This window comes from Semicossyphus pulcher, unplaced genomic scaffold (genome assembly GCF_022749685.1).
Source record: "Semicossyphus pulcher isolate SPU_LCO1_2020_fin unplaced genomic scaffold, fSemPul1.0.p SCAF_10, whole genome shotgun sequence".
Classification (NCBI taxonomy): domain Eukaryota; kingdom Metazoa; phylum Chordata; class Actinopteri; order Labriformes; family Labridae; genus Semicossyphus; species Semicossyphus pulcher.
Window position 1 is genome coordinate 14,562,096 of NW_027211604.1, and position 15,985 is coordinate 14,578,080.

Genomic DNA, 15,985 nt, shown 5'->3' on the forward strand with positions numbered 1-15,985 from the left:
TATGCACAGCTCTTTGACACACATGACATGCTGTCTGTGTGTGTTACTTGTAGCGTATAAGTCCAGACACAGAACAATGGAGTTAACTGGGTCGCCGCTGTCGACTGGCTGTGCCAAACAGCTGGAGAGATGGAGAGGGACGATGATTGAGTCATGAGGAAGGAGGGGAGGGAGGGTGAGGAATAAAGAGGAGTGGGTAGACCGGGCTGCGGGAGATGAACTAGTCACAGGGAAAATGGGAGTATGATCATCCTGATGCTAATTAACAACAAATTGCAACAGTATGTCAACACAATCAAAAGATATACATCAAGATAACAAGAAATGAGGGACCCCCGCAAGGGTGGATCTGGCTGTACACTGTATGAGTGTGTGAATAATACATGCTGTAATACTGGCTTTCTAATACAAAACGTGCAAGCTGACTCTTGAGCATCTCAGCAGAAGAATAATAAAGTGCACAGCTACTCAGGCGGGAAGATGCACGCCACTGGACCAAAACCAATTTAAGTTTCACAATTGGAAGGCTGTGTTTTTAATCCACAACACATAATTACCCTCACAATGAGGAAAAACATCAGTGAGGGGTCCAATTACTCAGACACTATATCAGACAGGACCAGCCAGACATTCATGTTACACTACGAGATGCTACATGTTTTATTTATGCCCCCATCGTTAGCAGCTAGCATTGGTGACTTGGCTGGTGTGTCATTAATGTAAGCAACCTAGCTGTTAGCTAACAAGCAGTGAAAATCATCAGCGTTCACCGCCATCACGAAGTGTGTATTTACATCAACATAAAGACTGTTGCTCAGCCAATGTGCCTCACAAAGAAACGCGGCATTGTTCGTTGTCTGACTACTATCAAGGAAACGTGGACGCGTGTTTAGGGTAGACACATTTTCTTTCATTGAACGGTAGTCGACCAGTATAACCAGCTACGCCTGTGGCTAACTCGGTAGCCAACCAGCTAGTAGGAGCCCCTGTGGTAGTTATATCGATGTTACATCAAGACATCGCTCGGCTGCCTTTGTAGTCAACAGTGGACCGTTACACACAAACAGAAACGAAGCTAATGCGACATTAAACTGAACGGTACCTTTTCCGCGTCGACCGTGGCGACTACAGGATCATTTCCAGGCTCGGGTTCTTTGTTTTTGTGATTTTGTGGCTTGTTTTCATCAATCCGTCTCGTCTCTCTCCTCCAGTAGTCGTGCCGCCCCGGCTGACAGCACTACTGCTTGGGATGACAGCGCCCCGCCCTTAGCAACCAATCAGATGACAACGTTCTGGAAACTGAGGCAAGTAACGTGTCCTATTGGTAGGTGGCCGTGTCCATCATCGTGTCGCTAGGGGCGCACCTTGGTCCAAGGGCAGGACACCCGCTGTGGAAGGATGCTGAGCGGCGCAGGTGCGGTCAAATCAAGTGATGAAGGAGCTGTGGAAGAAAATTAAAAAGACGTGTTGCAGCAGGACAATAGACGCGTTTATCACAGGCAGCTGCACAGACAGTCAGCTTTTCTTCTTGCACACATAACTAATGAATACATTACATGGCTGAGTAACCAGGGCCGGTCCCAAACTATAACTGTTGTGCCATGTTTTACCCCCTGTTCTGTATGCCTCTAATTGTGAACTGTCAGATAGAGGTGAAAATAACAAATAATAGTTTTAAAGAGGCCCAATTAGTTACAGATGTTCCTCACAAAACCTTGGAACTCAGCGATCCTAACTCATTGCACTGTACTTCATTCATGTTTTTCTATTTACCATGTTCACATCTACACATTGAGGATTAAACTGGCTTCTGAGGTTTTAATAGCTAAAAAATGTAGTGTGTAGCTGTAGTGTTGAATGATAAAAGTCTTATCTGGAATAAGATAAAATGCTACTGTTCCCAATGCAAGATGTCCTTTTTCCCGGAATATAAATAGAAAACTCAGCTAGCAAAAAAAATAGATGAAGGAAACCAGAAAGTGGGGCAGTGCTTGACTCCTTAATTTGGCGCATTTATGTAGCTTTGAATTATTTTAGGAACAGAAATGCTTACTCAGCAGATTGTGTATGTCTGTGTGTGCGTATGTTTTGCTCACACAAAATGGGTAAAATGTATTTCAAGTTTGTTCCTTTTTTATTATTTCCGTTTAAGCGCAATCACTGTGGATAAACCAATAAACACAAAACTCAACCTGACTCCAACAAACATACCATTATATACACATTATGTCCACAGTAAAGACGGTCTGCGTTACCAAATATTATTTTTTAAAAACAAACAAATGCACATCTGCAAAGTAAATATAGGAAATGATAGTCCTTTTTTCATCCTCAGGGAGTTTTGTTGCCTGGTATGCTTGAAAAATTGTAAATTCACCTGAAAACTTTCCTTATTTTGTTCCTTTTTCATCATTACGCAGTTGTTCATGATTGTCTTTCAATGAAATTTTAAAGGCAGCAAAATCAAATGCATATCATATTTCAGTATCAAAAAGTATAAATAGAAACAGTCCTGTTGACATCTGCGAATACAGCCTCAACAAACTGTATTAAGCAAATGTCTCATATTAAGGACTTAAATGTGGCATTTTAAAAGGGTTTGATTCAACGAGCTGCACCATACTGGTAGTGGGAGCACATACTGTACATGCAGAAAGGTTGTACAAACTGGCTTCTAGTAAACAAGTAAACTTTTAGATGACCCCCATTAAATCAGAACAACTTATATGGCACAAATTGGCCTCAGTTTAAAGTCACACAATACTGATGCACGACATTCAGTGATTGTCTATGGTCAAGTCTCTTTCTCCCATGCTTGCCTCCCATTGGTTGACTGGTTTCTCCCATATGTAAAGTGCCTTGTACATGTTATCATAACACCTTAATAACCTTAATTCATTAAAAATAACATTTTGCAGTTGGACTTAATTTCAACATTTCAAGATAATCCAAATGCAACTGCCCAGTTTATGTCGTCATGGTAACCTTAAGCTCACGACATTTTATGCGGTAGTTAACTGTCAGTTCCTTCAATAGCTATAACATGATTAGCTTAAAAATGGATCATTTCAATGCCATTAACATTTTTTCACATTTGTTTAATGAATGGCTTTTGTATCATTTTGAATGATAACACATTGTGCTAAAATGTAAATGTAATCCTTCCTGTGATCATCATTTACATTTCTGTGTGTGGGATGCTCATGAGAAGGAGTATTACAGAGGAAAATATAATCAGGCCAGTCGTTTTAACAACCGATAGTGGAAGAAAAACTGACACAAAGAGAAGACAATAAAAAACAGAAATACTGCAGGATGAGTATCAGAAATAAGCTATTTGGAAAGCATAATAAATGTTTGTTATAAACAGGCTTGGTAATTTGAATTGTGCCATATAGGCATTAATATAAAAAAACGACTTTGTGTTTTTATTGTTGGATGACATCAAAAGCATGAGCAGGATTTTGGCATTTGAGTTTTAAATATGTATAGTTTTTTATTTTGTTTTTTGTATTTATTTCAACTGACTTGCTTTGTAATTTTTGATATGCATTATAAATCCATAAACCATGTATGGGTGCGGCATTTTTTGGAGTCCAAGACTCATTTGTTGTTTTATGTAAACAATTCATCCTTGCACCTATTCCTCTGCTCAGTGTCTGATGGGCGTCACATTGAGGGAGACTGTAGTTCAAGTGGTGCAGAAAGTCATCCACCAATCAGAAGCCTGGTGGTTTGATACGGTGCTCCTCGTGTCCACAGGTCACAAAGTGCTCCCTTTGGGAGGACAAAAGTGTAAACTGCTTCACACATAAGTCTATTTTTTTGTCAAATGTTTAGCACCTCAGAGCGCAATGAGACAGCTCAGTGCTTGTTCAGCTTCTTCCACTTGCAAGCTCACTCATTACAACACGCGAGGAGCCTAAAGATATAACCCGCTTTAGGCCCTCGACCAGTAGTTTGCAGGTGAAGTTCCTTCCTGCCTCAAGCGTAGCGAGGGTCTGCTCCAGCCAGCGACAGCTGCTGGAGGTAGGCTGACGGCTGGAAGGAAGGAGCCCGTGGCGTCTCCATGAAGATCGTGGAGGAGGTGAGGCTTTTGCGGTCCTTTTTCAAGATGTGTCTCCTCTGCCAACGACAGAGTAAAACTTCCACCTGCTCTCTGAAGAAGCTGGTGGTCAAGGTGTACAGGATGGGGTTCAGGGCGCTGTTGATGGGAAGGATGAAGATGACTACCCAGCTGGATATGGTGCCTGAAGGACGACCAGAGAAAAATTTTAAGTCGCTGTGGAGGCTTTTTATTTTGTTATTCCATGAGTAAAAGATTCAGACAGTACATTGATGTGTTGCAGAGACATCTAGTAATTGGTGAGGATTAAGAGTATTTCTGTGTCTTTTCTTACCAGGTATTTCCACCTCCAACAGTGAGAGGACTTTCACCAAGAATATGGGAATCCAGCAGAGGGCGTCAGAGAACACTATGAAGAAAAACCTGTTGGCCACGGCCACGTCTCTGTGCAGCCTGCTCCTCAGGTCTTTCGCGTTGATGCCGGTTTTATAGATGGAGTAAAACATGCTGGAGTAGGAGAAGACGATCACCAGGAAAGCCACCAGGTTTAGACCTAAAGAAATGCAAATGCTATTCTAATCAGGTATTAAAAAAACTCCTTCTCACTTAAAAGAACAAGTATTATCAGAAAAATGTTCTTTAAAGTGTCAAAGGTAAAATAACTAGTTCTGTTTTCTGCAGAAAACTAAGTTGCAAACCATGAAAATATTGAAGTTGAGAAAATCCCTAAAACTGTACTAAAGGTAAGACCTGAGTTAATCTGCTCAGTAACCTCCCACCACTGCCAACACAGTTACAGTATGTACAGTACACTTTCTCAAACATATATACAGTTCCAGTTTTAGTTCCCCTGGGGATTTTAACCCCCTAAAAGTTCTTGCACTTTTCGGGACCAAATAATAAAGCTGCATTATATTCATCTGTAAATCCTTCTACCTTCAGGTAGTTTGATAAAGAAAGTTTGGTCTCAAAAGTAAGTAACAGAAAGGCTTATTGGATTTGCAGCTCAGTATCAAATCTCAGTGTGCAGTGCATTTATCATTTTACACTGCTTGTACCATCTGTAGAGGATTTCAGTGTCTCTCGTTGGACCAAAGAGGATTTCCTCTTTTCAGAGCTGTCCTTTCGTTTTAGTATGTGTGCACATTTTTGCATATTAATACATATTCATATAAAACACATATTAGGCACTCCCAAGAGCTTAAATGTAGATGAATTTATATTTCTGGAGGTGCCCTCAGGAGCTAAAAGTAAATATATGATAAAAATATTCATCTCTAAAAACAGTTTTCACTGTAAAATGCCTTCAGGTGAAACAAATCTGTATTTTCCTTTAATTTACCCAGAAAAATCCCAGTGGAATATCCTTTGGCGGTAGCTTTTTCTTGCCTGTCAGAGTGCAGTGGGAAGCAAACCCCATTACAGCCGTAGTAGTTTCCAAACAGGTCTTCATTCATGAGGGGCACAGCAGCAATAATGAACCCCAGCAGCCAGATGGAGGCCAAGACCACCTTGCAGCAGGACGACAAACACGCTGTGAGGATTTCTGACAGTGAAAATAATTAAGCATATCGTTGACACACTGGATTTCCACATTTTGACCGCCTTTTTAATGACTAAATCCTGCAACAAATGTTTAGTTAAGTAGCAAGGAGGATTCAGGTTATCATGGCTACAGTCTAGACCTACATAAATATGATTGGACGTTTGTAGTCTATAGATGCAGCAGTGATTGTGAAGCATGAATGCAACAGCAGTTCTGCAACATGAATTAATACTGTGCTGGTTATATAATGTTTTAACACAGCTTTGTTGAGCTTCTCTAAAGGAAACAGGAAGTTCTGTGTTGTTTGTTTCCTTCCTCAGCTGCTTTGCTAAGTCGTCTACATCAGAAGAGCAGATCAAATGTTTTCACACTGTGAGGTTGTATGATTGTTTTACACAACAGACAACTGAAGTGAGCAGTACAATTTGGGATTGCTTCTTCATAGATGTAAATATGTAAAACCCCACAAACAAGAAAAAATGATCTATTTTCATTATGTTGAGATTAGGCATTCAGCAGGCACTCTCTTTCCTGGATTAGCAGTATAGCTCACCCCAGTCTGAAGTTTGCCAGGACGCAGATTGCTGAAGGGGAAGACAATGACCAGGAACTTCTCCAGAGTCAGGTAGGTCAGCAGGAGGACAGACACCTGATGAATAATACAACTTTGACAACCATTTTTAAAAGCACATCATTATATTCTATTACTTTTTTTCCCCTTACTAAAGTGTGTGGGGTAATCCTCGAGCCAATACAAAAGCAGAATCAACTTGCAGAAGCTTGAAACTTGCTGCAGAAAAATGCTGACTGTTGACTATAACTATCTCTTAGTGTTGTCACAGATTTTCAGTGTGTACTAATGCAGTTGGGAGGAAAGACTTATTGAAAGTTATTGGTGGTACATTTAACAGCTTTTGTTAAAGCCATTTAAGACTTGACAGTAAGCTATGAAAATAAATCCTTTTATAAATTATAAACTTTCAAAAATATTGTAATTTTGTAGTAATGGAAAGCATAAGTAATAAAAAAGTAAGTTAAAATACCCATTAGTAAAGTTCATTAATTTCTGCTCAGTAGCAATGACTGTATATAAAGCTGGACGACGTGTCTCCATCTGCTCTCATTGTACGAAATTGAAGCAAAAATACCCCCATGACGGGCGCTGCCATCTTGCGATGGTGATTATTTGGAGCCAGAACTGCACAGTAGAGATCGGCAAGTGGAGCCACCGTAGCCACTTCCACTAACCCAAACACACACTTAACTTACTGAAACAAACAGCAAGGATCCCGCATGTCGGCGTGTTTAACAGCAGAGCAGCTTCTTGTGTTGGTCTGAAGCAGACGTTCACAGATATGTAAACTTCAATGACTGTAGTGATTGTCTTAGTTATGTCTCCTCTCACCATTCCTCCTCTACTCTGCTAATCAGGAACAGATCGGCTGCAGGAGCCGTATTTGTCAACAGAGCTGTCAATCATCCTTTTTACAGCATCAAATAACTAATTAAAAATAAACTTGTCAGAAAAATGAACACTTGGACGTAAATCAGCATAAGAACTAACTATAATGACAGAAACCATGTTTGAGAAACATTTATTTGACGTGTATTTTGATTTTATAGTTTGACTCATGTCCCATCTGTTAATATGGAGGAGGCGGGCTTTATGACCTATACTGCAGCCAGTCAGCAGGGGGCGCTCAAAATGTTTTGGCTTCACTTTTAGGGAGCTGTCATGTCGTCCATCATTTTATACAGTCTATGCTGAGTAGAAAAAAATATACATAGATGTTCATAAATTCCATTATTTGTTTTAGTGCACTGATGCTTTAAAAAGTCTGACATCAGACGTCAGTTAATGATCTGATCCAGTAGTGAATAAACCCACATTAAAAGGTCCCCTTCACTGTTCTTGTAAACAAACAATTCTAGTTTTCATTCATTGTTTCCATTAAAACTCATTAAGTGTCTGTGCATTTCCTTCTGCATCAAACATTTGCAAACAAAGTAATAAGTGTGCAGTGTTTACATCCTTGTATGCGTGCCAGCATTCTTCTTCACTGCTTGTTGGCACATTAATACAGGTTTTTGCTCTTTACGTCCGCCAACTGTCCAAGCAGAATGATTTGAAACAGGAGGCAGGAATGTTGAACCTCCTGTTTGTGCACTATAGACTTAAAACACAGAGCCATTCATTCATAGTTTAGAGTACGACTAGCAACTTGAGAAGCAAAAGTGGAGTTAGGGTTAAGAAGCAGGATCTGAGAGCGGACTGTTAGCTGGTCTTGCATGCAGATGTCCATTTATAGTGTTTGAAAAAAATGATGACAGATGACCGCCAGAGGGATCCTGGATTGAATTACAGTGGTGGATTGCACTCTGCATTATTATGCGGAATCTGTGAATAGAGATTAAGCATGTATAGACTGTTAAAGTTTCACTCCCTGAAGGCTTACAACAAAGCATTAAAAGCAGAAACAGATAACAAAATTCTCCCTTGAGATAAGTACTATAAAAGGCCTACAGAGTAAATGGAAAGGGGGCTGAAGAAATGCTGGAAGCAGCTGCGTCTGATATGGGATCATTGAAAAAGCAGCTCCAGCAGAATACGAGCCTGTAATCTTAAAAAGACCAGATACACTGTACAATATTTATTGTGTTTGACAGTTTCCGTTGCAGACAGCAGATTCGCATGGGTCTCTGTCTGCATAAATATTAATGTGTGGTGATGTTAATCTATGTTAATTACCTCCGAGGAGAGCATGGCCAGGAATCCAATGGTGCGACACTCCACGCTCTCCATCCAGAGCAGAGCGTTACGATTGTACTGCCCGCGGAACTTCACATCAAACACCCCGACGAAAAACAGGTACACGCCCATGAGGCAGTCTGCACCTGAACGATAAGAGAGAGGTGCTCAGTGAGGAGTTCATCTGTCAGCTGCTAGTAGCCCAGATGTATCTTTAAGTCTCATTAAGAATGTCTACTTTTCGAGAGTGCCCTGGCAAAGACAAGGCAGCAGCACACTAAGACTCTTGTGGACAGAAAAGAAAAGAAACATACACACAACTTACGGCTGAATGTTCTTGCAAAGTGATTTAGAATCGCTGTAAATGTGTCCAGTGTAAGAGGGAATAGCATAACTAGACACCCTTTTTCCAATTTCAGTGCCACTGTGTGCAGGTGTGTGTGTAGGAGGGTGCGCAAATAGGTGATTCATCAGGTTAATATAAGACTCGAGGAAGCCACTTGACTCAACTTTAAAGCTTCAGCATCATTTCAGTTTTCATGTGGCAATAAAATTTACATAAGAATGAGGAAATTAGAGGATAAGATTAAACTTTTATTCCAGGCTTTGACGCTACAGCAGTTGTTGGAAAGATTTATCCTGAACACAGGAGAGAGCAGAACAAAGCCTCGAGGATGAATAAGAAGGAGGGATGAGGACGAGGGGCACAGAGAGGACAGTCGGAGAGGGACGGGGGTAATTCAAGTTAAGCTTTCAAAGAGAATGAAAGAAAAGTGTAATGGATAATGCGAGACAAAAGTAGAGAAGAAACAAAAGGTGAACCAGGAAGGAGATGTAACAAATTGTCTATTAAAGGCAGAGAGGAATCTTAAATGTACTTCCGTCCCTTTGGAAAATGTTCTGTCTTTTGAAGTGCTTGCCTTTGAGTTTTAATATGCATCACTGGTTGCTTTAAAATCAGTCATGATAACTAGACGTTCTTTGCAAAGAATTTTAAGATATTTTATGGGATTATTTTACCAAAAAAATGTAATGTGCTCATCTATCTCACTTAGGGTCTTTGTGTTAGCAAAAAATGCTGCAGGGCAAAAATAAAACCGTCTATTTGGTCTGGAAGCTTCTCTGACTGTAGCCAAGTTGAATGAACCGCTAAAGCCACAAAATGCTCTTTAAAAGTCGGCCGCTGCATGCTGTTCTTTCAACACTGCAATTTATTTTACTGTAGTCTATAAAACTAAGATGAGTCATAATGATAAAAGATATAAAATATAGAGCATAAAACATGAACTACGGGAAGAGGAAGGTCAATTCAACTGCCGTCATCTGAAGGAGTTCGTGCCAATACTGCTGGTAAAGATAGGAGAGCATTATTCATTCTCGGTCAGTCACTCACAACGTCTGAATTTTGTTTAAGCTAAAAAACTTCTCCTTCGAGCTACATCTTGTAATGTGAGATTTTTTTCTCTTACGATTCCACAGGCCCTTGTGATTGGAAGTATTTCCCACATCTATATTTTAGTTCACTGTTTCACTGCAGACTATTTTAGATACAGTATCACACGTGAAATCTTGCCCAAGAAAAGGAAACCACTGGCCTCTATTTACTGCATACTACGAGCAGCTCTACAATCTCTCTGTGTGATAAATTATTCAAGTGTGACAACTTCCCACAAAGCATTAGACCTATCCCTTATTTCCAGGCTTATTGTAATGTCACAGTAAACCGATCTTGTATATATATATATAGAGGAGATATAAGATCTCTATAATAGTGCAGTTTTGCTCCACCTAGTGCCTCATTTTACAATTGATTCCAATATGTTTAATTATGACATTTAATTTCAGACATGTAAAGTTAATCTTCACAACAGCAATTGTATTCCTTAAAACCCCATTAGATCTCTGCGTCTCTTTTAGCTTGTGTAAATGTAGTTACCTTTTAATACTCAAGAACAACCATCCCTTTAATGTCAAAGTATTCTCCTCCTGGCCTACAAACAGACTGAAAGGCAATTACTATTATTTGTGAGCAGTGAGCAGTGAAATAGAGGTCCTGTAGCTAAGAGACTACATTATGTTATTAAAAAAAGTTTGATGAGTCATTTGCATATGTACTGTTTATTTAATGCTCCTTTTGGTTTCCTTTTAAAGGAGCAACTCGCCTCTGGAAAAAGCCACCGTCAGTCAAAGCTGGTGTTCTCTGTAATCGATGGAAGCAATAATATTTGAAATTGGCGCCATTGCTGTGGAGAAAGTTGTACAAACAGCTCAAGGTTTCGCCCATTCTACATTCCTACAACACCCAGCGTGCATTGTGCCCCTCCCTCTGAAAGGAACGGCCCAGCGAGAGACGCTGGAGTGAAATACTACTGTTTTCACTGCAGGCAATGGCTAAGAGCGGAACACAATCTGAAATATGACGAGAATATACCGGTGGATTGCTTAAAAAATCATCAGGTCTGCAGTCTACATTTCAAACCTGACGATTTTGAACGAGACACGACATCGGAGGCGGGCGTCCTAGATTGAGGAAGTGTAGCTTAGCGAGCTCCCTGGCCTCAACCAGATAGTCTGGCGGAGGTTTCCCAGGGCCCATTGGAGAAGCGGATAGCGTCCTCAGGCACACAGCGAAACTGCATTTTTTTTCCTTCCATAATGGCATTAGCTCCCCATGATAGAATGATAGGACTGAGGTTGAAAATTGGCGACTGGCCCTTTAAGAACAGTTGTTTTTAGGGTGATGTTTATCAGTGCCCTTACATGCTACATTTATTCAAGTATCTCATACACATAGCAGACTTACATTTTGAAAGTGTGTGGTTACTCACAGCAGAGGACTTTGATGCAGACAGCATGCAGGTTGTTCTCAGCTCGTATCAGTGACCTCATGCCGATGACTAAGAGGTTACCAAAGCAGGTAATGAATGCCATGACCCAGACAGATACCCGGAGCACCATGTTCGCCAGCAGGTCCTCAAAGGATGAGATGCCGTCTGTGTTCGGCTTACACGACCTGACGTGAGGAGCATAGGAGCAGTACTGGAACTTCTTGAAGTAGCTGGCAGAGACAGAGAGAAATAATAAAAAATAGATATGTGATAGCAGAAGAAAGAAGTGAGAAATCATGGTTAAGGCCTGTCATGCTTGTGGAGGATTGTACGTACATGTGGGAGAGGTTCTTCATAGGCAGGAACATTTTGGTCTGAATATCGGGGATCTCTATCCCCTCCAGCGCCCTGCAGAAAACAGAGCATTTCAGCAGCGCACAGGCTGCAGCAAGCAGCTCCTTTGCGTGTGTGCGTTTACTCACAGTGACTTAAGATGTGTCAGGTGGTTGAAGTGGCTGGGGTGAATGTGGAGAAAGGGATTGTGGGAAATATTCCTGCAACAAGAAACAGACAAAAAGTCGGCCTCTGTAAAATGTAACAAACTGATATCCAGATGTTTTTGTCATGAAGAAAATTTAGGCATACGACTTTTGCACTTCATACTGGAGACAGAATACTTTATATATGTGTTCAGTCGTGACATCACATTAGGTTGAGTTATACCTGCAAACCTGTTTAACAGCTACAATATACCCAGGTACAGTTTAGCCATTGACCTACGACCCCTAACATCGTTAAAATTACAATTAATGCAGACCTGTAGTACATTACACACTGCATTAAGGCATTGAACAGAACATGTAAAAGTTGCAACAATAGAGTAACATAGCAAACAAGAAGGCGATGAATTCAAAGATGAGGGTTAAAACATGCAGTTAGTTAAACGCAGTGAAAATGTGAGCTTTTGAAATTTGTCCTCGCTATCATACTGTCTGTTGTTTGCAGCACCTCTCTCTTCACATTGCATATCCTTCTTCCATATTTATCTACATCCAATTATATTTCAAGTCAGAGCGTTTGTCTGTACTTTATTATTATGTGGTGCATGTACTTCAATAGATAACCCCCAAGCTGTTAAGCAGAGTTTGTCTCAGTTCGGTTTGACTCTATGATGGCGTTAAACAATCAGCAACAAAAAGGTGGAACAACAGAGACTGCACCAGCCAAAGTATTTCTAAGACAGAGCCTAAAGCATGGCTAAAGGCAAAGCAGTCATGTGATCACGGATTTTAACCTCAGTATAGAACCGTCCTCCAACATGCAGAGAAGGAAATGTAGCTTGTTTTTAAGTGAATCACTGTTTGTGAAACTTGTTAATTTGTCTTGTTTCTCTTGTTTGTATTATAATGTGTATTTTTTAGATCTACCTGTCCAGGGACCACAGGTGTAAACTGTAGCCCAGCAGTTGTGTTGTGCACGGCCCATGTCAAATAAACTAATAAACTAAAGTATGATTTGTTGAAGTTTTTTTTTAAATATATAAATCAAACGCCCATGCCATCAATGTGTCAGCCTGTGAACTCTCACCCTGTTTTGATAACATCACATCAAATCAAATTTGTAACCCAACAAATCTTTTTGGGCAGGTTTTAAATATTGTCTTGCAACATGGAAAACATGATTTTATAAAAGACTCTGAGATTGAGAGAGACTTTACTTTACTTGGGCCTCAAATCAAACCACTAATAACTGTTAAACCTCATGTACCAGCGGGACAGACCACACACAAACACATGATGACAAACTGTCTATCAGGCTACTTCAAAAGTTGCTTCTGGCTGAGCTAACAAGTCCCTGCACAAATGAAAGGTTTAAATATACTAATGATTAGTATTAGTATTATTTAGTAATAAACACTGATTATACAAAGAGTAATTTGCCAATATTCGTATTACTCAGTAAACTCTATTGTTTTCATACAGTGGTTTCCATGGTGATGGTTGTGTATTCAGATTGTAATGGTTGCAGTTTTGACTTTAGTAAGCACCAAACTTGCTTACATTTGTAAGGCCAACAGGAAACAAGCCATCATTATGTTTTTAGAAGAAGAAGATATATTTTATTAATCGATGGCTTGCTCAAGGCACGTCAACAGTGCCCAGCAACTGAACTGAAACCTCTCCAGCTACCAATTTCCATGTTTGGTCCACACCAGGACTTGAACCGGCCACCCTCCAGTCCCCAAGCAAAGTCCCTACAGACTGAATTTAAAATGTCCCCTTGAATGCAAACATGTCTTTGTGCTACAGCTGTTAGATTTTTCCAAAGAAACAAACGAGTGAAACAGCAGCAATGGAAAGTTGTTTTTGTTGACAGAAACAATTTTCCTATGACAGTGATTTATACGAGCTTGTTTTTTCCACCACAGACAGCCCATTCATCTTATATATTGCAGATATTTATATTGTTTTGAACACAATGAAAAGAATCACAGCAAAGTTTTCATCGTGTGTGAACCATCTTCTCCATTTTTACTCTTTCTGCTCATACACATCCCCAAGTGATTAAATATAATTTAGATCCTACAAGTCAACTTCTTGCTTTAAAAATGTCACTTAAGTAAGAGTTACAGCTGTATGTTTCCCTTGTCCCCTTCTGTTGTCTCAACTCTGTAGGTGAATCTGTTTGTCAACGCGGTGCACCCGGCCTTGGAGCAGTGTTTAAAACTGAAGCGCTGACATCAGAGGACAGGGGAAAGAGGCCTTTGGAGTGGGGACTGCTTTCTTGGCGGACTTTTTGTTGCTTTTATCCTCAGTTAGTCTATATTTAATGATTTGGTTCTTAAAGTGTCAGATAATAAATCCCATAGATTTTGATCATCTTCAGGTGTTTCATATGGTTTATTTTGGGCCCGTTTGTGGGTTGTTGTTAGCCCCATAGTGCCACCTTAGGGTGAGTGTAACAGTTAGAAAATAGACTTAAATTGTCAAAAGTATAAGTACTTTTTATGCTGAAAACTGAACCCTCTGAGTGCTGTAACATTATTTATGATATTATTGTCTTATTATTACTGATCCAATAATGTATAAGCAGCATTGTGCTGTTGTGGTTGGAGCTTATCTTCACTACTTTATATACTGCTTGTGAGTTTAATAACAATGCAACATATTTTATAATCTGTAAATTCAATCTTAATTTGTAGGGTACCAGTCTGCTACTGTCTGACAAATACAATAAAGTATATGGAACTGTCCTCTCAGTACAAAGTAGCATCAAAGGGAATAGTAAAAGGCGACACTAACATCTCTAATAAAGCTAGAGTTCTGCTGTGTTCACTTAACCCAACCTTAAAATCCCATGAGCTACTTTCACACTAGTATACTCCACTTCACCCTGATCCGCTGCTCTAATCCTCACATGAGGAAGCACATCGCTCCTCGCTGCCAGACTTTCAGCTACTCACAGTTTAAGGAGCGACTTCGAGAGGCTCTTAAAGGTGTTTTTCGGCAGCTCCCTGATCCTGTTGCTGGACAGATTCCTGAACACGAAAGAAATGCAGACAATAGAGAGGGAGGAAGAAAGAAATTATTATTCCAGACAAAAGCCAAATGAGAAACATACGTAACAAATCTTTAAACCAAAGCATTGATACTGAATCTTTTCATACACTTCACAAAAGTTCTGAGTCTTTCTTGAATTTTAAAATGAGCGAAACATCATTATTATTCATACTGACCAAAAGGAAAACATTTGAGCATCTCTTTCCAAACTGTTCATTTGTTTTTATGTGAATTCTTACATACTTGCTAATTCATTTCTAATTTCAAATGTCATATTTATTTGGGGGTGGCACGGTGGTGCAGCGGTTAGCACTGTCACCTAAGAGCAGAAAGGTTCCAGTTGCAAATCCCGGTTCGGACAAAGTGGGCCTTCCTGTGTGTTGGCATATTCTCCCTGTGCATGCGTGGGTTCCCTGCTGGTTATCAGGCTTCCTCCCACAGTCCAAGGACATGCTCGTTAGGTTCATTGGTGACTCTATAATCGCCTGTAGATGTGAGTGTGAGCGTGAAAGGTTGTCTGTCTCTATGTGTCAGCCCTGTGATTGACTGGCGATCAGTCCAGGGTGTACCCCGCCTCTCGCCCTAGACAGCTGCATATTGGTAAGATTGGAGGATTGCTCCAGTCTTACCAACCACTAAGTGACAATAAATAATTATCATTGTTTAATTAATCTAATTTAAACACATTTATCACTGTATTATTCTGTCATGATTTTAATTTAGAAATTAAATATATTTAAATGAGGCTGTGAAAAATCAATCACCACCACAAGAGCAGGAAAGTTTCCACTGAAGCCCGGTGATTGATCACACCAACCACCTCTTAGATGAGTTAAAGTGAATCGATTACGTGAACAGAATGATAGAGACACTCACAGTTCAGCCAGTTTCCACAGAGACTGGAAGGTGTTTTCAGGAACTTGTCTGATCCTGTTGTCCATCAGTAACCTGGAGAGGAAAGAGCTTCTGTCAGAAACCATTTGACAGATGCTGTTCAGTCCCCTGTGATGGATCCCAGCTGGGACTGGATGCAAGAATCTGTACGATCACTAAGAGAAAACGGGGTCTTTGCAGAGTGGGTTTCTCTTTGGCTGGATCCAAACATCCCTCCTTGCAGACAGAGCCCTCCGGGACCTCAGTGGGTAATTTAATGTAGTGAAGTCTGTTCAAGTCTGCACAACAAGCGGACTCTCTAGAAGCTGGCAAAGGTCTGGTTAAAGGTTGTCTCTTAGACTG

General features: G+C 40.3%; 1 protein-coding gene across 1 annotated transcript in view; it reads right to left on the bottom strand.

The window, feature by feature from the left end:
* Window positions 1–3,984: 3,984 nt before the first annotated feature.
* Window positions 3,985–15,985, bottom strand: part of rxfp2a (relaxin family peptide receptor 2a) — a 38,496-nt gene continuing 26,495 nt past the window's right edge. Inside the window, exons 11-20 of the mRNA XM_069667941.1 lie at window positions 15,626–15,697; window positions 14,653–14,727; window positions 11,672–11,743; window positions 11,526–11,597; window positions 11,190–11,419; window positions 8,362–8,507; window positions 6,166–6,261; window positions 5,409–5,577; window positions 4,401–4,619; window positions 3,985–4,250 (exon numbers count right to left, since the gene is read on the bottom strand). Coding sequence (XP_069524042.1) covers window positions 3,985–4,250; window positions 4,401–4,619; window positions 5,409–5,577; window positions 6,166–6,261; window positions 8,362–8,507; window positions 11,190–11,419; window positions 11,526–11,597; window positions 11,672–11,743; window positions 14,653–14,727; window positions 15,626–15,697 — 1,417 coding nt within the window. The remainder of the gene's footprint in view (window positions 4,251–4,400; window positions 4,620–5,408; window positions 5,578–6,165; window positions 6,262–8,361; window positions 8,508–11,189; window positions 11,420–11,525; window positions 11,598–11,671; window positions 11,744–14,652; window positions 14,728–15,625; window positions 15,698–15,985) is intronic.